Source organism: Cladophialophora bantiana, assembly GCF_000835475.1.
Source record: "Cladophialophora bantiana CBS 173.52 unplaced genomic scaffold supercont1.7, whole genome shotgun sequence".
Classification (NCBI taxonomy): domain Eukaryota; kingdom Fungi; phylum Ascomycota; class Eurotiomycetes; order Chaetothyriales; family Herpotrichiellaceae; genus Cladophialophora; species Cladophialophora bantiana.
In genome coordinates this window covers 315,357-336,752 of record NW_015971581.1, presented here as the reverse complement: position 1 = coordinate 336,752, position 21,396 = coordinate 315,357, and the positions used below count along the sequence as shown (strand labels likewise).

General features: G+C 53.7%; 7 protein-coding genes across 7 annotated transcripts; 5 read left to right on the top strand and 2 right to left on the bottom strand.

The window, feature by feature from the left end:
- Positions 1–2,820: 2,820 nt before the first annotated feature.
- On the top strand, positions 2,821–4,236 carry Z519_05128 (uncharacterized protein; the record flags this gene model as incomplete). The annotated part of the gene is made up of 1 exon (XM_016762869.1): positions 2,821–4,236. One exon carries the CDS (start codon positions 2,821–2,823, stop codon positions 4,234–4,236), a length of 1,416 nt encoding a protein of 471 aa, XP_016620482.1.
- Positions 4,237–10,429: 6,193 nt separating this feature from the next.
- On the bottom strand, positions 10,430–11,824 carry Z519_05127 (uncharacterized protein; the record flags this gene model as incomplete). Its single annotated transcript, XM_016762868.1, has 1 exon — positions 10,430–11,824. One exon carries the CDS (start codon positions 11,822–11,824, stop codon positions 10,430–10,432), a length of 1,395 nt encoding a protein of 464 aa, XP_016620481.1.
- Positions 11,825–13,054: 1,230 nt separating this feature from the next.
- On the top strand, positions 13,055–13,879 carry Z519_05126 (uncharacterized protein; the record flags this gene model as incomplete). Its single annotated transcript, XM_016762867.1, has 1 exon — positions 13,055–13,879. The coding sequence occupies one exon, from the start codon at positions 13,055–13,057 to the stop codon at positions 13,877–13,879; it is 825 nt and encodes a 274-aa protein (XP_016620480.1).
- An 863-nt stretch (positions 13,880–14,742) lies between these two features.
- On the top strand, positions 14,743–15,150 carry Z519_05125 (uncharacterized protein; the record flags this gene model as incomplete). Its single annotated transcript, XM_016762866.1, has 2 exons — positions 14,743–14,854; positions 14,960–15,150. The coding sequence occupies 2 exons, from the start codon at positions 14,743–14,745 to the stop codon at positions 15,148–15,150; spliced, it is 303 nt and encodes a 100-aa protein (XP_016620479.1).
- A 924-nt stretch (positions 15,151–16,074) lies between these two features.
- On the top strand, positions 16,075–16,931 carry Z519_05124 (uncharacterized protein; the record flags this gene model as incomplete). The annotated part of the gene is made up of 2 exons (XM_016762865.1): positions 16,075–16,437; positions 16,665–16,931. 2 exons carry the CDS (start codon positions 16,075–16,077, stop codon positions 16,929–16,931), a joined length of 630 nt encoding a protein of 209 aa, XP_016620478.1.
- A 298-nt stretch (positions 16,932–17,229) lies between these two features.
- On the bottom strand, positions 17,230–18,822 carry Z519_05123 (uncharacterized protein; the record flags this gene model as incomplete). The annotated part of the gene is made up of 1 exon (XM_016762864.1): positions 17,230–18,822. The coding sequence occupies one exon, from the start codon at positions 18,820–18,822 to the stop codon at positions 17,230–17,232; it is 1,593 nt and encodes a 530-aa protein (XP_016620477.1).
- Positions 18,823–19,146: 324 nt separating this feature from the next.
- Z519_05122 (uncharacterized protein) lies at positions 19,147–20,835 on the top strand (the record flags this gene model as incomplete). The annotated part of the gene is made up of 1 exon (XM_016762863.1): positions 19,147–20,835. One exon carries the CDS (start codon positions 19,147–19,149, stop codon positions 20,833–20,835), a length of 1,689 nt encoding a protein of 562 aa, XP_016620476.1.
- Between the last annotated feature and the right edge of the window lie 561 nt (positions 20,836–21,396).

Below are 21,396 nucleotides of genomic sequence, written 5' to 3'. Positions count from 1 at the left end.
GTGGGCAAAGTGATGATCGACATGGAAGAGCGCGTGGCTGCCAGGGGAGTCATGTTCGTTCATGGAGGCCATGCGACGAGCACGTTTGTGGGCTACGGCAGCGCATCAGCAACGTGGTCTTGGGCCACCAGGAGCAGGGATGGCCGCTCTTGTGGGCTGGTGGGGAGCCCACTAGCCCCCCCATTCCTTCAACGGCTAGGTAGGGCCAAGAAGGACCTAGGCATGTACCGAGTAAGTAGGTAGGTACAGTAGAACTGGGAAGTGCCTGGGTGATCATGACGGTCGTCCAAAAGACCCTCGCGTACCTAGGCTTCGCACAGGCAAAATTAGGTAAAGTACGCCTCACGGCACCCGCATTTGGGGTCCTTTGGGGGTCCCGCTGGGCTCCCACCGGACTGTCTAGGGATGGAGATCCTCCCTTTGCAAGGCATGGCGGGCATGAAGATGGGCGTGATGGGTGTCTGTACCACAGCCGCCCTAATGCCGTAGGCGATTTCCCCGATGGATTCCTGGCTTTCCAGAACCCACACAACTGCCAGAAGCCCTCATCTGGGAATTCCTTATTATTCGTTGGTATGGAGCGGCATGGGCACAAGGTTCAGCGTTGCTGCACAGTCGGTGTCGACAGCCGACAATCGACGCCGCCGTGACAGGGGGCCGCAAGGGGGTGGCATTGCCACGAGGCAAAGACGCAATTGTGCGACGATCAGCAGTGGTCGGTGTCATTCAGTACAGAGTCATGTCTGCGAGGGACGGTTGCAGAGTGTGTAAGCGGACTTCTGTCGATTAAATGCCATTATTCCTTCTCTTTTGGTGTCCGACTCGGTAGGCAGGCCGTGGCTGAGGATTGGAGAGAGTACAAGTAGGTAGAAACCAGGCTTGCCGCGAGCCGAAACAGCAACTTTGACGGAAAAGCAAAGAGGCTTCTCGAAGCAGGAGTCCGATCTGAGGACGGAATGGAGACCGATCTGAGATGAAGGGGAGAGAGAATAGGTGGCGGATGAGAGTTGTGGCGGCGTGTGCCACAGATGGTTGGTGGAGGAGACTGCTGCGGCATGGATGAAGGATAATTTGGAGGCTTGAAAAATACAGCAGTACCAAGTACGTACCATGCACAGAGAGTGTGCTGGTACCAGGAAGCTTTGGTAGCCTTGATGCTACGTAAAAAGGGCGAGCTGTATACGAGGCGTGACCACTGACCAGTTGTTGGAATCCGGACTTCTGGCACACGGACTATTACAAGCTGCGCTGCACCGCAGTGGTACACGCAGCGGCAACAGATCCCTGCGTGCATCTGCGTCTGCGTCTTTCCTTCTTTTCCTGCTCTTGTTCTCGCTGTCCTTTCTCGCTCTTCACTTCACCAACACCCAGACAGACAGAGCCTTGAAGGCCCATACTATCCCGGACCTTGCACCTTGCACCCTGCTGCTGACCCTCCTGGGTAGCTCCCCTGCTCCCCTGCTCCCTGTTACCGCTCCCTTCTCCCGGGCTCCAGCTCTCATGCTGCTGCGCACCGGTCTACCTTACCCAACACGGCAAGACTCCATTCTTGTAACTTTGTCTGTCCCTCCCGGACTGTGGCTACTAATGGCGCTTTAGGAAACTGACGACGCTGCTCCTCTCAAACCTCTCCCTACTGAGCCACCTTTTCTTTTCTTTCAATGCAAAGCATGTCTAGCATAGCTGACCCTTTCTAGACCAACTAAAAATGTTTAGTTAGCTGGCCTCAACCTCAAGAGCAGGAATACCGTCCAACGAGCCGTCCAATGCCTGTCCTCCTCCTCTCCTCCTACACCCTCTCTCTCCCCATCTCGCTCGAGTCCGCCTCATTTCCCTAACCCTTCGATACCTGGATGCTACAATCTATTCGTCCCTTTCAGTCCCGCCTCTTCCACTCTGATACGCCACTTCATCCTTCCCAGGACACATCCCGGTTCGTCACCTCGACCTTCCCTCTAGCGTCCTCCTCCACCAAACTCCCCTCCTCCCAGAGGGTCTCCATCCGCTTTGTGCCTTTCGTAACGCCCACGGTCGCAAGCCCACCCAAAAAGCTCGCATCCGGCCCTATCACCAGCCCAAAACGGCCGTCTCTTTTCATTCTTGTGTATCAGAGAATCCTATCCTGTCACTTTCGAACGGACCCTCACCTCGGACTGACCTCACCCTACCCTTCACGTCGCTTAACCTTCGTTATTTCTCCGGTCCACTCGGTCTTTGTTGTTCAACTTTTGGATTCAGGTACAGTCCCTGTTCTGATTCTGGACCCTTTGCACTGTTGTATACCTACTACCTCTGGCCTGGTCTGGTCTGGTCTGATCTGGTCCCTGCTTCTGTCGGTCGAGCAAAGGTCCCGCACAAAACTCTTTCTCTGCTCCAACAGAGAAGTAACCTCTTGTCCATCATCCAAAGTCTAGTCTGGCTTCTGCATCCGTGGCCGTCCTCGTAAACCAAGTGTCTCGAGCCGACAGGGCTCATGTCATTCTGGGGTGCTGGTGAAAAGCCCCAATTTCAACACACCCTGGTAGAACGCCGGGTCCATCCACACTGTTTCCACTCCATATCTACGTGGTCTTCCTCATCGTGCACAATTTGGACGGTCTCTGATCCAGAAAGTGCCACTGCCGCCAATCTGTGATTTTGTGGCTGCACGTCATTCACGGTTTCCTCAGTCAACAATTAAATTTCTGAGCGATATACCAGTTTGAACCACCCAGGCCTGGACCCGACACAAAGCACGAGCACTTAGCACTCATCTCTGGTCCTGCATGTCCGACAGCATACCACTCTGTTGCTCGAACAGACCACTCGACAACCGCATCCATGTTATTATCAGTGGTCCCTCCTAACCATATGCAGCAGAACGACGTAAAACCCCCCCATGACTATCCAATCTATCCTAAGCCGACGCCTTCACGATATTCACCTCCTCCGTCCCCTCGCAACTTACCTCCATTCTCAGAGGACTTGAGGATGAACAACTCTCACCGAGGGTTACCGCCGTTACCTGCTGGTCTCCCTGGTAGTCTCAATCTTCCTCCTCCAGAGCGGGGGCATTCTACTGTTCCTCCACTCGGCCACCTCCCGGCTCCGCCCTCCCAATGGGCTGGCCAGGATGAGTCGATGCGAAGTTGGCTCCATGCAAAGGCTGAGGAAGATCGCCGGAAGCAAGAGGAGGAGAAGACCCGGCAGGAAGGTCTGCGACTCGACCAAAGACGCATCGAGCAGGATATGTTGCGGGAATCTCTTCAGGGAGGAATTCCTCCTCCTATGGTCCCTCTGATTTTTGCGGGCATTGGCGGAGGGAACCTTCCGGCTCATACCTTGGAGTGGGCGCAACAGTATCTAGCAAGCTTGACGATCCAGAACCAGCAACAACAGCAACAGATCCAAGCCCAGCAGCATCAACTTCACCAACAACAAATACAGCAGCAGCAGCAGCAGCAGCAGCAGATGTCACCGGACATGCACCGAGATCGAATGATTCAATCGAATCCTTACGCAGGGCATCAACCTCTACAAGCACCACTGCCACTTGCGCAAGCCCTTCCGACCGCACAGTCGACCCAGAGCCGCAGTTCTATATCTGGCCCAACACCAGCTACTCCGAGTGCGCTTTCACGACTCAACACCACTGATTTTGTCCCCAATGCCCTGGCAAGCCAGACGAGCCGACAGCCACTGCACCACCCGCCGCAACAAGCGCAGACTCCGGCGGCTGAGCAACCATCTGGCCCGGGTCTATTTTTCCATCACTGGACTCCTCCAAACCCATCATCTTCCTCAGCAGGAAACCAGCCCCCGACGCCCTCAGGCAAAAGCACGCATGGCTCGCCCTTCTCACAGCACGCAGGATCACATCTACGGTCGGAATACCAGAACTCGCCGAAGAAACGGAAGACGGCGAGCGGACATGCAGTGCCTGTGCCCCCTACGTCTCAACCGTCGGATCCGTCACAGCCCATGTCGTCACGGTCGTCTAGAGAACGAGAAATGAGTCCGGGCCATCGAAACAGAGCTACTCGGCATTCACGCCAGAACAGTGATGCATCATCTCGCGAACAGGAGGTGAGCGGTCGCAACATGGCTCGACCGAGCAGTCGTCAACAGCGCAGGGATGAGCTCAGTGGCGGAGCGGGGCCCAGCCCAAGAAGGAAATTGACTGGCTCCTCCCCCAGTGGCTCGAGTGAAGACAGTAATCCTGTTCGGTATGAGGGGGACAAATCTGAAACGCGGTAATAATACGAGGCACTTGGCAGACTCGGAGATGAAGCGACCGACTCGGGGACAGCATATTGACATGGCATGCCAACCGGAGGTAGTGAATCTTTTTGACGGTTCGACGACCATGAACACACAGCCATGCCGCCAATTTCTCGGTATTAGTGTGCTTGTGTGTGCGTGCGCCGAATCCTGGGTCTCGACTGGCAGAGGCAATGTTAAAATGCCAGTTTGAGAATTTACTTTCTACCTTCGACCTTCCTCCTTCGACGGCCAGATCTTTTTGGGGTTAAGCTGGCGAAGAGATGGATTGACCCACCAGAACGTGCCAGTATAAGGTATCGATCAGACCACTACAGCAGCTGCTGCTCCTAGGTAACCGGGGCTTGGATCACACCATGCTACAAATGCCATTTCATCCTTCCTGAGATCCTTCGTCTCCAAGGTTTTCAGCTGGCTCTTGGGCCAACGACGACCTAGCTGACCGTTTAATGTCGCTTAAGGGGCTGGAGGCGCTGGGCTGGATATGAGTACAGATTTGGTGGGGACTCGGGGTCGATTTGGCAAGACCTAATGTGGGAGTATGCAGCCAAAGTGGGCGAGGTCGAGTGGAGAGGAATGCCCAAGAAGGTTTTTGCGGCGATTTGACATTGATGTTTTTGGCAGAGGGGGGAAACGACAAAGAATGATGGACATGGCATAAGCGAGAGTAGGCGACATGGGGGAAATGGAATGTGTTTCGAAGAAATGGCGCATCCTGCCGGAATTTAGGGCAGCGACGATATGATCATGATTGATTGCGAGCAGGGAGTTTCAAGGCTGAAGCTCGAGCGTGTATGTATGTCACCAGCGCGATTGCATTTGGTGGCCTGCAACTGAGGCTCCACATGAGATTTCGGTGATCAGCCACATGGGAAAGGCTGGTCAGCCTTGGTTCTACGCACGGACGGCACCATGACGAATTGGGCGACCTGAAACACGGTATTTTGACGAATTTTGATGACATGAGATAGAACAGGCAGGTAATTTGGGATGGATGTGTCTAGACTTGGAGTTGGTTGGGATTGGATCAGCGCTTAGTCGGTGCCGGGCTGCTGTGATGTGATTGCGTTTCCCGTGTATGGTGATTTGGATCCAGGATGCCAGGGAGCCAGGATGCCAGGAAGAGGACAGAGAGGGAGATTTGGTGTATATATTTTTTACCCATTGCGGCCATAAGGCGAGTGATGATGAAACCAAGATGAACCGTAGTTTGTGTGCAAGTGCGTTGGGCATTGTTCAATGTTTACAGCGTGGCACTGGCTGAAACACGGACGGGGCATGTTTCATGATGGTGGAGAGTGGTACCCGGTAAGTAGTAGCAACTACCTCGTACCGGGTAACAGCTTAGTACTTTTGGCGGAGTGGCACCATGGCAACTAACAGCTAGCAACCTCGGAGTCCGGTAAACGACTCGTTTCAGGTGGCGAGATGCCAATTTGCACAGCTGTGTAGCTGAGAGTATTGTTGTGCACTGTATGCGTCGACAAATTTCCACTGATACTGAGGAAGGACTTAAGAGGGGCAACTCCGTACTTCGAACCTTACACACCTCAGATACCTAGGTGCCTAGGTACACTTCACTTTCAACTCACTTTCAACTCACTTTCAACGCACTTTCAACGCACTTTCAACGCACTTTCGCCTTGGTTACATTTCCCCCTCGATGTACTTCAGCTCATTCTCTGGGATTAATATAGCTATGTATGCAGCGGAAATCAGCATCTCGCTGGCTTCTATTATAACTTTACGCAATTATTATGTAGGAAATAGAGCGTGGCAGACGGCCGTGTACCCGTCTAATAAGTCACTACTCAACCGCCAGTGAGGCTGCTCCCCGACAGATTGTATGTACATGTCAAGCACAACAACGCATCCCTTCTGTCTTCATGCATCGGGCTCTACCTCGCTTCTCTGGCAGTGGCACCGTCTTCTGCATTTTCTTCGTTGAACCTCTCGGCCACTCGGCGACGCCGAGCTGAAACTTTGCTCCCCTCATGCTTTTCACTTTGTGGTCAGCTGAACTCGCCCACCCACCGCTACCCTCCTCTTGGTGACAACGATGGACAAGTGTCTCTTCAAACCTTTGAGGCCATCGCTGCTTACCTAGGTATCGCCGCTGTTGATCCCTGACGACCTAGCTCCCTCGCAAGGAAATGCTCTTGTCTTATGGCTAATGCCAACGGCGAATCAAAAGCCCCAGACGGCCAAGGACGCGAGAAACTGCGTCATATTCAAGGCCATGGACCTCACGGCTATCACACATTGATGCGGGATTCTCTAATTCACGCACTAGAGCTCTCAGTCGGTTTACGATCTGACCATCGACATCCCAAAGGAGCGCACACCAGCGCCACCCCTCTTCGCCAACCTAGACCAGCTCTGACAACTAGCTCACAGCAGATCTTAGACCGCTGCTCGTCCCAGCACTCAAAGGCTCTTACTCCTATCCGTACTCCCACCAACGAATCGTATGCCTAGTCGACCGAATTCTTGTCTCGATTTCGAATGCAATTCACCTGCCGCTCTCTCCCAAAATACTCCTCACCTCCTATGCAGTATACAACATCCGACCGCAGGCAGGAAGATACCGCATCGTGTCCGAGAATGAGTAGGAGCGCGGTGAACCGACCATTTCAGTCCAAGACCGTCGAAAGGAGACTGGATACGCGGACCTGTTATCAAGTCTGCATGCTGCGTGATTCTGTTCACTGCTCCTGCTGATGCTGGTGCTACGTTGACGGGCGGAACCCCTCCAATTGAACATGTCAGCTTTACTGGAGTCTCGGGGATTCACCGATATTACTCGTCATTCTTGAATCACTCCAGTCACTCTGCTTCCACCTCGTCCTATTCAAGGCCGCATATGCTTCAGAGTGCATTGCACTGCCTTGTGGGACGGCCTTGCCACCGAGCACATTTCACACACCACCATCGCTCCATAGGCGTGAGGAGGCAGGACAAGCCAAGATGGTACCAGGTGGCTCAAGGAGAGAAATGTTGCCTACAGATCTCTTGACTGTCGTTGACTTCAGACGAATCATAGCTCTCAACTCCCCCGACGAATAGGAAACTCTCCTTTCCCGCTGCAAGGCCCCTGGTCCACCTTCCAGATCGTGTCATGGAAGATCTCTGATAGCGAGATCGAGCTATAATGTCGCGCGTCCAGCTTTGACGGGTCTGCTTGCAGCAGGACCAGGTTTCTGGGAGCGAAACCGGGCAGCCTCCAGAATCTATTGTTCGAACTCACACATGGTCGTATGATGGGGGCTGCTGTGGCTAGCTGAGCGAGCTGAGGATCGGCCACCGTGAGCCAACCATCTCTGTCTGTCCCACACGCTGCCTGTGCGGTCACGACGAGGGAGGCAGTCGGGCGAACTTGATTGGTGCACGGGCCACCAGGCTGTCTTTCTCAGGGGTCAAAGCATGCATGATCGGTTGGGCTGCTTGACGTGATCGGGCGATGAGAGCGGAGTCATTCTGGTGATTTGTATGCAAAGTAAACGGGCAGCAACTCCACCCGTACCCAATGATCGAGCCGACCAGTTGAGGGTTATTTGGGCGAGAATTGGTGTACAAAACGGATCGAAAAATCAATCTTTTGTTGGGCCCGACCAGCGCCAGTGGACGAGCCGCCGAGAACAACCTTCAGCACCAGCCACAGTAACAACTTGAGGCTGAAGGATGGATCCTTCGTCCTGACAGACAAAGTAAGTCTTTTGGCGATCACCCATCATTCCGCCTCATTCTTCTCTTCTTCCATTCCTCCGGTAAGCAGCTCGGTAGCCATCTCCTCTGTATGCGACTGCGCAACCGTCTTCCTCACTTGGAGTTTCACCCCCAACCCATTGCACCTTTATGAGCTCCCTGCTCCCGAGACGGCGCTCCGATACCCTCTGTATTCGATATGGGAAATATTGCTCCAACTAGTGCGACGCCCGTGAAGCTGGCGCATCCTGGGTGCCTCGCCAAAACGCCCTCGCACCCCAAGTCCGACGGCGCATTGGGCTCGAATCTCCGAGGACGTTCCACAAGACTGATCAGCTAAAAGTTCATGCTTCCTTCGTCGACATCTCCCTCCTGCCTCGCTGTTCCTTCCCCAGCACCATTGCACGACGCCGCAATGTACGAATACGCGATCTCCCCTTCAATCACGTTAAGGAGCCGCCTCGCGATGGCTTAGGGGACATCTGGGCCCACCGGCCTGCGCAGCCCGCGACCTGCGGTGTCTTCCTACGACACAGTCTCTCCGCCGATTCTACCTGTATGGGGACAACCTGACGGTACAATTTCAAAGCATCGTCTTGCATTAGCTGGGAGATGACTACTTGCAATGCTCTCGCAGTGGTTGCAATGAAGATCGCTTTGACTCAAATCTACGGAGAACCTCGCGCCTGTAGGGTTGACCACCATCTAAGTTGCCAACAAGGATTGGTAAACAATAACCTAATAGCGACGACCGAGTTCAAAAATCTCCGTCTAACACATTGCCGGGGCGTCTCTCAGTTGCGGAACAACAATGGCTCAGCCACTTTTCACTAGTCTCTGGCCTTCAGCTCACCAAAACAGCAGGCATTCAGGTCGCCAGAAATTGCAGCTGGTGTGAAATTTACATCCAACTGGTTGAGGCGGCTGCAGTTTGCTTCAGGATCGGGGGTGTCACGATTTCCTCTTGCTGTGGATTCCGACCGCTCCTCATGTGCTGGTGGATTTGCTATCTAGGCAGTTTGTTCTATCTACACCACGGAAATACGCGTTGCAACGCCCCTCTGTGGCCGGGTTGTCTACACGAGTTGAACGATTTAGAGGTGGGAGCTCCTGGGCCGACGTTCAGTTAGTTGCATCGCGCACAGCCTCAGCCTCATATTGTTTATTATAACTGTCTTTCATTGGCGGGGCCTAGTTGGGCCTCAGCCGCACATTCCAGCTCGTCTTTCGCCCCCAACTTCAATGCTCCGGTCCAGCGCCTTTCGTTCTCGTCGCTCCATGGCAGCTTTCCTTGAGATTGAGTTTCGCTTGACTCTGGTCAAGACAGATAAACTTGATCATGACTGACGTCTTCAGGGATTAATGTCGTCTAACGCGAGAAAACCTGCCTTGCTAAAGAGAGCTGACACCTACTTTCCTCGAGTTAGGATTCCCGGTCCTGGTAATTGCCTTAGACTCTTCTAGTCGGGGGTCTACTTTCGTGCTTGAGATTTCTCGAAACTTGACTGCCCACGTCGACTCTGGTTAGTCTCACATCACGCCGGGACTGCCGAGAACATCTCAACAGAGATTCGGGACGAGTCTGTTATTTTGGGGGCATTGAATTAGCAACAAAGTCATTGGTTTCGACTGACGGTGTGTCAGGATCCGCCTGAAGGGCTACTACTACCCAATATTCCGTGATGATAGGCGGCAAAGCCAGCTGCACAGACGGAGAACCTGTCTTTAAATGTTACGCTCAAGCAAGCAATGACTGCACCAGTGTGGATATGACGGGCCAAATTGACCTGAGGACGTCTATATGACCGGTAATCCAGCCTGTCCAACCTGGAAGTAGGCGCCCCTCTTGTACCAACGGCTAGAGAATACATCCGTGGGCCAGCTTCTCCGATGGCGGGCGCAACAGAGACTAGACCAACAGACATTGTCACTGTCAGGTCTCTGATGGACATCATTATGGCAACGGGGATCTAACACCCCGCCGGAGAGAAGAATAAAAAGAACGGCGGGAAAGAGGGAGGAGGAGAGCAATAGGAGAGAAAACCAAATGAAGATATCACACGTCACCTATTATCACGCCCCATCAGCGACAGAAATTTGAAGCATTGCCACCATCGACGTACAGAGCATATCTTAATTGGGCCGCAATATAACACCGTAAAGGAGGCCCGCTCGAGCATGTATACGCATGTAGAATAAATAAATATGTATGCAATGTCCGCCTGCCCATCAGCACGTCAATCAGTACGTCTTGTGGCCCTCGTATGACAGATACCCTGAAAAGTGAAGAAGAACAGATAAAAACGCCCTGTGAATGCAGCGTGGTATGGGATGGTATTATCTTCCTCTCTTCCTCCCCTCTCTCTAGCTCAGTGTGGACACTGTTACCCATTCATACATACTCTCTCGAGAGTGTGTTTTTGTTTGGGCCGACACAACTGCTGAGCCATCCGCAATCCGCAATTCAGGCGAGCAAAGTCTTTAGATTCGCTAGCGCGGCCTCGAGCAGCTTGGGCACGTAGGCCTGTCTCTTGGCGCCGTCGACGATGTCGGCGACCTTGGCCACTACGTCGGCTGACCCAAACTTGTCACGCGCATACTTCCGGAAGGCGGCCTCGATGCCGTCGGCGTCGTCAAACGCGCGCGGGATCACCTCTGAGAAGACGGAGCTGCCGCCAGCGGCGCCCGAGATGATGTTGAACCACTGCTTCTTCTGCTCTGGGCGCATTAGGTCCAGGGCACGCGCGAACTGTGTCGTCTCGTACGCCGACACCAGGTGGATGACGGCGTGCGCGGTGGCCAGCGCTCGGATCATCCCGTCCTCCTCCTGCTTGCTCGCCGAGGGCTCGGGGTTCCCCGCTCGCTGCACCACGAGGTCTGCTCGCTCCGAGTTGAAGCCCAGGTAGTACTGCACGATGCAGCTGTCGTCGGCGCTGGCGTGCGTCTTCATGACCTGCGTGATGACATCGCTGGCCGCGTTGAGCAGCGGCAGCTCGACGCCCAGGCGCACCTCCTCATCGCGGATGATGCCCACGTCCTTGTTGATGATGGCCGTTGCGGACGCCATTGGCGGCGACGCGCTCAGCATTCGCGGGCCCCGATTCTCGAACATCCAGCTCCATCCCAGGCGCGTCTTCCCCGTCGAGGCGTCCTTGGCGGTGAGCACGTCGTAGAACTTTTGCGTGTCGACGCCGTTGATGGCCGCCAGCCCCATGATCTCTGAGGCCGATGGGATATGGATCCCGCACTGGACCTGATTCAATGCCTTTGCTGATTGCCCTGCGCCTAGCCCGCCTGGGATGGGGAAGAGCGTCTTGCCCTTGCTGGCGACATTCTCGAGCACCGTCTTCGCATTAGGTTCCTGGAGGTTCTTCATGTCGTCCGAGGATACCATGATCGTTAATGTGCCGTTGATTGATCTGGCCACGCCACCAGACACAGGTGCGTCGATCAATCGGACATCGGGGCGGTTGAATTCGCTAGTCAACCGCTCACGCACGGTCGATGGCTGTGTAGGTGGGATCGTCGCGTGGATGATGACGGTGCAGTCCTTAGGGAGGGCGTGGACCGCTCCATTCTCGTCAAACAGGGCAGAGTGGACGTGGTGGTGGTTCGCAACCATCAGACACACGACCGAAGCGTTTTTGACCGCTTCTGCAGGTGAGTTGGCCGTTTTGGCACGAGACTCGGGCATCTCGTCGCACGTCGACCGCCAGCGGTCCAGGGTCGGCCCATAGATGTCGAAGCCTGTGACTGGGAATCCCGTCCGGACCAGGTGTGTTGACATGGCGAAGCCCATCGCTCCAAGACCGATGAACCCCACTTGGGGAAACTGATTCGCCGTTGACATGACCGCCATTGCTGTTCAATGGGTATCTGATGATTCTAGGAGGATATCTTTCGTTTTCCGGATCGGGACGGGGCACAAAGACGCTAGCTAGATGATGGTTGCCTTAGTACCTTGAATAGGATTACAAGAGATGGCCAACACAGACGACGATATGGGGGTATCATCAACGAGGCAGCAAACCCAAAGTTCGAAATGGACGTCAATGAAGGAAGCGGATGTCTGAGTACGCAAAGGTGACCAGGATTGTCGTTAAATAAATACTTGCCGATACCTTTCTTCCTCTCATCCATTCCCACGGTTAAATGCCAATGGCCACCCGGTATATATCGGCGGAGAGACCGATGCCAAAAGGGCAACAAGGTGGAGATGCAAAGGTGGAGGAGGATCTTTTGTCTTCTCGGCTGTTGGGATTGTGGAGAGAATGAATGAAAAACCTCAACCAGGCAAATGCCGGCGGCGTCTCTCGGGGGAAATGCCGTGGATCGTGGCACGTGACCTGACATCTTCAATCACGTGGATTCACCTCACGTGATTAGTTTGAAATCTGCCAGTCGATGTGACTGCAATGTTTTGAATGTACCGAATACAAGATCCTCTAGTCCACCAAGTCGACACCTACTGCAGTTTGGCTTGCCCAATTCCATGCAGCGGTGCAAGACAACAACCCACTTATTCGGGCGCCGCTCCGGCTGGATACGAAAAAAGCCTTCCCAACAGATGAGGCTTCGGTCCTAGCCACCGCGCCCAGAATCCCTGTCTTGAACCCGCAAGGTGAGTTTCTCCTACACCCTCCTTTTACGCCTGTGTAACCCACGGAAATTCCCTGCAATGTCTTTTGTGCCTAGGACTACCTGTCCCAATGGCGCGTGACAATGATTAAGCCACCTTCCCCCCAAAGCCTATGCTGATTGTCTTTGACGACCAGGCTTGATTGGTTTGATATTTCGCAGCCTCACTAACCGGACAGCTGTCCCCCTGTCAGAAAAGGCAACATTGCAAAGCATTTTCTGACACGCACTGACACGCAGCTCCAATCTTCGCGGGGCAACGTGCAGCAAGCACTGCGGAATTGTGTCGCTCAGCCTCGCCAGTTGCCTTGTCACCCTTTCCCGCAACCGGTCTATAACATGTAGCTGCCTCCCTCAGGCTCGCTCTTTCTCTGTAACCACTACTTGCTTAGTTCTTGTTTCTTCCCAAAGAGGCAGACGGTAAAGTTGACTAGTCGCTGATCGAGCCAAGATGTCTGGCAAGAACACAACTAAGAAAATCGCCGCTCGGCCTGGGCCCAAACACGGCGAGCTCCGTCCTAGTAGCAGGAAGCACCGTGACGACGACGATATCAGGTCACAAAGCGACGCTGGGTATTCCTCTGTGACGCGCATGTCAGGCTACCGACATGAGGGACACAAACCGTCCAAAGGGCTTCCCCAGCTCGAGGATGATGACTTGCCATCACTCGACCCTCGACTCCAGCGAAGACCGGAGCCACTCCGTCACAATTTGGATTCGCTGCCACCAGCAGAACGTCCACCGCTGGTTAGGAGCCTAACAGCGGTGCCTTACCTGGCCATATATGAGCATTGCGTGTTGCTTCGCAAACATGGGATCTCGGTGACGCTGGGGCAGGAGGTATTCAGAACCATAACTCAACAAGGCGGTATTGAACCACGGCCAATGAGCTACGGCTACACCTGCGGCGCTCACAACGGCCCCGTTGATGTACACAATCCATCTGCACAAGAGAAGCAAGCCGTCACCGAAGCCATCATTTTTGTCCTGGATTGTGGGGGAGAAGTTTCCATGACCGGCTTCGATCCTCAGCCAGTCATGCGGTGCAGTGCTTGCTCCAACCCTATCTCCAACCCCGTCTCCAGTCCGGTGTCCCGCCCTACCTCCATGCGAAGAGATATGGATGAACACAGCAACCGCAACTCGTTCCAGCATGGTCAAGGATGTCACCCAGGAACATACGAGAACAACCCCCAAGGCACTATCCCGATCGGCCTCGCCAACGGCTACGACACTGGCCGCTCTGAAGGCAATTGGCCGGGTCATGGTCGGTGAAGGGGTCCGACATATATATTCTAGAGTCCCAATTATGTCTCCAGGCCCTCGGGAGGCATGTTTCTTGATGTTCTGTTCTTCGTTCACGACCATGTTGGCTCAGGCCTTGGGTGGCGGGTTGGATCTTTTCGTCGTGTACTACTATGCAATTGTTCGACTTCGGGCTCGTCGACTGGGATTCACAGAACTTTCTAAGCCAGTCACGGTGGGTGTGAAAACGCACACCTCATTTTGGGGACTTTTGGATTCGGGAATCTGTCGAGCGGACAACCTTTCTTAGTGTTTCTAATAGAAGACAAGTTCTCTATCTATGTTGACATTCAATGACTGACCCATTCACTCTTCATCAACTCCTTTCTCAGGCTGAGTCTCGATCCGCAGGCCCCTGTTGGTACTACCGGGGTGACCCTCGCCCCATCTACGTCATAGCCTCACGCCAGCACCATCCACGTCTCTTCCCACTCCTCTTTGTTCTCGTCCTCCCTTCTCGTCTTCTTTTCATCCCTCGTTTTGCTAGCATTAATTCGTCCAATCGATTCATTGCACTCTGCATGGGTCGAATGCGCAAACCATGAACGTCTGGAAATCGAGGTGACGTACCAGCCAGGGCCAGGCTGCCTGTCGTGCCACATGCCTCTTGTTCCGCACATGATGGCATCATACCCTCCAAGTCCTCCGGGCTGCCTCTATATGCGTGATCGCCCTCGTTGCAGACCCTACTTGTTTGTTTGGAGTTTGATATTCCTTGGGTTGAGTTGATCTTTCGCACACGATCGTCAAGTCTACCATTTTCGAGTACCTGCGAACAAATTATACACCACCAAAACCAATCCTGCCAATCTTGTCGTTGAACACTATACGACATGGAAGGTGCAAAGAACTGGTACAACAAGCAGTACGAGGCCTGGGTACCGTGGATCGAAGACAAGGTTCTCGGCTGGTTCGGCGAGAACAAGACCAGCTACGTCGCCAAAGGTACGAGAGGACAGAAAGCCTCACCACCGTCATGACCGGTCCTAGTCAATGACCCCTTCTCCTTATGCCTTGGATGTGAGTATCTGCTAACGAGTTGCGATGTAGATAACCTTAACAAAACCAAAATCACCGGCGATGAGGACGTGGATGCCATTCAGGACGACGTCAACCAAGGCGTCGGCGGCCAGTTCGGCAAAGGAGGCCTGCTCGAAGGTGTGGGCAATCTGACGAGTAAGGAAGTGCTCAACCGCGGAGAGAGGAAGGGAAAGAATGAGAAAGGCGGGTACGGGTTGTGAGGAGAGGGCGTGAGAAAGAGATAATGTCTGTCAAGCACAGACGCTCAAGTTGAACGCCACCGAAATTGTCTTTTGGGAGTATGTGGATGGAAAGTCGGTTTCTCTACTTGGTAGGTGAGTTTTTGCGATGATATCACGATATATCGATTTTCGGCAACCCTTGCATGATGGAGGGGGGTGGTGTTTAATCTGCATCCGGAGGACGAGGTACTCTCTTGTCTGTGCTGAATGAGGCCCTCGTTGTTGATCCAATGCATCACCTTAGCGTAGAGGACACTGCTCAAGACTGCTCCAAATATGTGTCTGTCTGACGAAATGTCCCCAACTTTTCCGGTGTCTCCCCTGTGTCAGACGCGGCTATTTTTTTCTCTCATACACAATCTTCTCGAGTCAACGTACCGAGTACACACCCCGAGAGACGAACGCTCGACCCGAACACACTCAGCTTTCTCTCCTTCGTGATTGGTGCTCTCCCATTGGTGTCTACATATACTCATCGTCGCCATAAAGGGACAAAAAGGCAAAAACGCAAATAAAAACAAAAAACAAACCCACAAAGCGCCCATATGCAGAATGCGGCGCGAGCAGACAGATGTACGTTATGCTCCGGGTGATGGAGCATAACGCAAGGCGACACAACGCAACAACATCGTGGGTGTCCACAGACACATTACGTATCTATCCGCTCTGCAATGGCATCTGGGAGATTATATACAAGGGGAAGAGAGCGAGAGAAGAATGAGACATTTCTCGCTCTTCCGCAAGGATAGAAGAACACCAACGCCATCCATCCATCCACATTTGCTTTTCCAAATTCGCCCTTCTCATCAATTTGTTGCATCTTGGTTCCTCTTATCAATCAGGTCGATACTGTGAATCAACATCGGTACTCGCTCCAGGTGACTGAACGAAAAAAAGAAGACAATGGCCTTTACAAGGCAAACCACGTCGGCTAGCCACGATGGTGCGATAACTGCCGTCTCCCAGCCTACGATCACGACCACAACCACGACCACAAGCAAGATGACGACCACACCATACTTCTCCTCGTACGCCTTCGCTCTGCACTCGATTCCCGCCGCGTGGATGCTCTCGGTCCCGCCGCACGCGTACCTCTTCTCCAAACTCATGACGGCGTCCGGGTACGCCTACTCGAACCTGGTGCCGCGGGCACAGCTGACGACGTTGGCGCCAACGCTGCCAAAGGCCACGGCCGACATGCTCTGGCGTGCGAGAGGGTGCCATCTGAATGCATTGGAGGGGTTTCCGCTGTTTGCGGCTGCAATGGTATGTTGCTGCTAGTTCTCTCGTTCTGTCATACCTCTTTGCCTCAGCCCTTCCAACTCACACACATGCTCATCTACCCCTTCCCTCCCTTCTTTCTTTGTCTTCCCTCCTCCCATGATTGTTTTCTCCCCACTTTCTTCGTTGCTCCCCTTAACCGCTCAGCAAAAACACGCCCACAAAAGACCGCAAAAAACCAAAAGAAAACACTAACGTCCGGGGTGGCACAGCTCGCAGGGGCACACGCCAAGCTCGACGCCCGCGACCTCAACACCTGCGCGGCGGAGTACCTCGTCGCCCGCACACTTTACAGCGTGCTGTACATGACGGTGCGCAGCGAGCGGGCCAGCTACCTGCGCTCAGCGGTCTGGGCGTGGAGCGTGGGCATCCCAGTCTACGTGCTCTGGAAGGCCGGGTGGAGGATCGTCGACGGCCATGGGCAAGACCAGGAGCAAGAGCCTGCGCGAGGTGTGGCCGGTGAGAAGGCGAGTCTGTGAAAAGGACGGGCTGAAGATGATGGCTGTGGAGGCTGGATCAAAGAGATCCATCCAAGGTATGTGTGTATGGGTGTAGTATGTAGCAGGAGAAGTGTATGATTGTGAGGACTGGGCCATGGAATGCGGCGGAGAGGCGGTCGAGGTAACAAACACCTTTCGTTGGTGTCGGGCATCGGCCAATGCTCGTGTACTTATAGTAATTGTAGACGGTGCAGGAAAGTAGCTGCTCACGCGTCCGATCATTTCCAATATATAAACACACGCAAGAAAATCCCTCGTTCTTCCTAGTGGCCTTATGCTAGTCAGTGTTCCTTCCCTTTTCTTCTTCTCCAAGAGCCTGTGCACCCTTCTTTCCCTTCTCTCTCTTTTCTCTCGCGTATCGGATACTCCTCGACCACCCTGCCGTTACTGCCCCTTTCAGACTTTGCACAAAGCTTGGCCAACGGATCGTCTGCTCGATCACCTGTTTCACTTCTTCCCTCAGCCCACCGCCTTCGGAATCTTGGGCGATTCGTTGCTCAAAAGGTCCACCTTCTCGCCTACGAATGCGATCGGGATCCTCATCCTTGGTCTTCTCCAGCATCTTGTTGAACTCGCCGCGTGGGATTTTGAACTTGGATTGATACTCAAAGTAAAGTTTCTGCCGGAAGGCGTTGGGAAGACGTCGAACCATGTGCCCCCGAGTAACGGGGTCCATGTTTTGAGCCAGTTTAGAATTGATAGTTGGATCGTCCAACCAGTCTCTATTTGAGCAAGCCGGATCATTGAAGGAGATATTGGGAAGGTTGTCAATCAGTGGTGCATACAGACGGCGGAAATTGGGTAACTGGTGTTTGACAATGTTCTCGACCTTTCGAGGGTCGTCTCCACCGATGCTCATTCGTGGATCGCCCATATACGAAATCCCCGCGATGGTCGAGTACAGTTCTTTCTCGGTGAACTCAGGCGGGAGGAGAAGCAATGCTGTGCGGACTGCGGCGATTAGGTTGACCTGGTTTGCGAGGCGCACTGCCGGATTGTCCCGTAAGATTTTCACAGGCTTCTGTAGGCGGCCAGCAAGATATAGAGTGTCCCATTCGGACAGATCTCTGCATAGAGTATCCAAGTTGACCACTCCATATTTGATCAGAGTTCCATCGACGGTGACGTAAGGGTTGAAGTAGACACCCGCCCCAAAGGAATCTTGCACTTTGGAGACAGCGTAAGATCCTAGAGAACCCAGCCAAGAATAGTGGTCTCGGTGTTCCTGGAGATTCAAAGAATGCCAATGCTGACTATAGGAGACCCCAAATATAAAATCAATCATCTTCTGATTTCCGTCCTGAATCTTGGCGATAGCCTCTGGTGGGTTTGGGTGCAGGGTTTTGGACCCTCCGCCTTTGTCCGCGCTCTGCGGGAAGACGCCTGAGCCATAGGCAAAGGCATAGCGGATAGGCGCCCGAAACTTCCACAGGATTTGTCTCAATGCCTCCTTAAACTCTTCATTGATGATGATGTGTTGATTGACCCCAAAATCCTTGCCGGGTAGCTCGGAGAACTTTGAGATACTAAGGTCAGGATTTTCTTCCCAATCGGTCGGGGTCGATGTAGAGGATGGAGGTTTGGAGGAGCCATGGCTTGAGGGATTCTGCTCGGAGGGACCGGAGATGCTGGAGGAAGACGGCTGCCTTGATGGAGACGGACTGGGGCTCTGCTTCGCCTTGGAGGCATCGAATCCTGGAGGCGGAGCACTGTCATGTCCTCGATTTTCCTCGACAGTGGCATATCGCCTGATGGCGATATTGAGAGGGAACCGCTGAGCTGCGGCGAGGACAGCGAGTCTTCTGGGGTTGCCGCCGAGTTCTTGAAATCCCCTCTTGCCCAATATGCTGGGCACGGCCCGCAAGGTCATCTTTGAAAAGTTGGGCGCTGTTGTTTCAGCGATGCAACCATTGCTTGGATCTCCCGAGCGCTATACCACCGCTTTACAAGTCAAATCGTGTCTGCCTCTTGTGGGCTGACACATGTGCAGGGAGAGGAGAGATGAGGTCTATTGGATCTGGGCCCAAAGGAAATATGGCACGACCGAGTAGGAAGGTCGGGCGAACAGGGCACGTCATGCGCCAAGCTGCACGCGGCCAAATTCGGCAGAATCAACAAACACTGGCAACATTCGACTTCAATCAACGGTCCTGCCATTATCTTGCAACACCTTACAGCCTCACCGATAGGCACAATGGAATACGCAACGCTCGAGTCGCGTCTTGCGACTTTCGAACCCCCATCAAAACGATCAAAGCTAGGATGGCCGCATAAGACACCGACGCCGGAAGAACTTGCGCGAGCGGGCTTCTACTACAAACCCTCCAGCGCCAGCAATGATAACACCATCTGCTACCTTTGCGAAAGACAGCTGGACGGATGGGAGCCGGACGATGACCCAATTGGAGAGCATTATAAACATTCAAGCGACTGTGGCTGGGCGATATTGATGAGCGCGGGGCAAGATGCCAAACACGACATCGGCACAATGGAAGATCCCACGGGGCAGCTGTTTGCCGACGCTCGCCGAGCCACCTTCGCCGTCGGATGGCCGCACGAGTCAAAAAGAGGTTGGCGATGTAAGATTGAGAAAATGGTGGAAGCAGGATGGCATTTTGCGCCCCTACCGGACAGCGAAGATTATGTGTCCTGCGCGTTTTGCAAACTCTCTCTTGATGGCTGGGAGCCAAAAGACGACCCTTTCGAAGAGCATCATCGGCGATCCCCAAGCTGTCCCTTTTTCCATTTTGCAGGGACCAGCGCGCCAGCCAAGCGCCCCAAAGCCAAGAAAGGCCGCACATCAAGAGCGTCGCGTTCTTCAAAGGCCTCGACGCGTTTATCGACACAGTCGAACTCGCAGGATTTGACCGTGCTGTCGGAAGCTCCCAGCGCTGTTAACGATCCAGTACCGGATCTTGATGAGTCGATAGATACGAGTACTATGTCGGCCATGTCGGTTATGTCAACAGCATCTACTGCTACAACCAGAAGCAAGCGAAAAGCTGCTGGGGGGCGAGCGAAAGCGACGAAGTCGAAAAGGGCGAAGACCACCCAGTCGACAAGAGCAAAGAAGGAAGAGCCTCAGCCAGAACCCGAGCCGATAAATGAAACAGAGATTCCAGCAGAAGTTGAGCCCGAGCAAGTTTCAACCCAGGTTGACGATGTGGGCATCCAGCCAGCGTTTCAGTCACAAGAACAACAACATCTTCCGAGTCCAGCGCCCACTCCTCCCGCAGAGGTCGCATACCCATCATTAGATGAAAATAACACTCCCCCGCGGATATCCAATGAGCCTCGTCTTCTGAGTCCTCTCGGCCCACCCCCCCAAGCATCACCTACGCCTGTGAGGACACGGCCATCCACATCCGCCGTAAGAACAAGAACGCCGAAGCCCATCACCGGCAGAATGAAACCCGCTCGTTCTGCATCATCAACACAAAAAGCCAACAATAACTCTTCCCCTGCTTCCTCCCCTTCGACTTCAGACATTGAAAATGCCCCGCCGTCCACTCGTCCTGCGTCCGAACGCCCCCCTGTGCCTCCTCAAAGCTCATCCTCTCCCAGCCGTCAAACTCAACTCGCTTCATGCCCCAACAACGAGAGCGCAGCAGAAATGCCGAAATGGACGCCCGCAGACATAGAATTGATTTTGACTTCCACATTCCCCCAGAAGGCAGGAGATGCAGACATACTGCCCGGCCTGATGACGGGCTCCTCGCAGCTCTCCACGAACGAAAAGGCCATGACGGTGCAGGAATGGATCGAATACATCGCTGAGCAGACGGAGGAAGCGTTGAGAGCCGAGGCGGAACGCGTGGTGGGCGTTTTTGAATGCGAGGGAGAGAGGGCTATGAGGGCTCTCGAGGGCATTGTCTGTGCTTGAGAATGGGAAAACAATCTAATTCACCGGAATGGAATGGAATGGCAGAGCGAAAAGGAGTATCAGAAAGAAGAGACACGCATCCGATTGACATTGACGAACGGGATGGACCACGCGGACAACCAAGCGTTGATTTTTCTTCTCATGTATATCTTTGGAGGGCGCGGCGCTTTTGGGACGCCGAACTGGCTTCGAGACCCATGGTGACCACACCGCTCAGGCTGCTTTGATCTATCCTGTTGAGCATTCCAGGTTACGGTTTTTGCACAGTATGGACCTGTCAGCGTTACGGTAGAGGGAACACGCATGCTGTTCAGCGGATCTTCTCTGCAATGGCAATGCAATGCAATATTGGATGAGGCAATCCACGATGGATCCGTACACATATTGATCGGCGTAGGGGGGTAGCGACTGGTGTTTGGGAGGAGTATTCGACGGAGGCGAGGGTCTTTGCAGCCACCCACAGCCAATTCACGAAACTGAAGTGGTGATACTGGACTAGAACAATTCTCCAGACTTCAACCATGTTGTTTCATATTTCCTCATACTGGTTTTCCGGGCTCT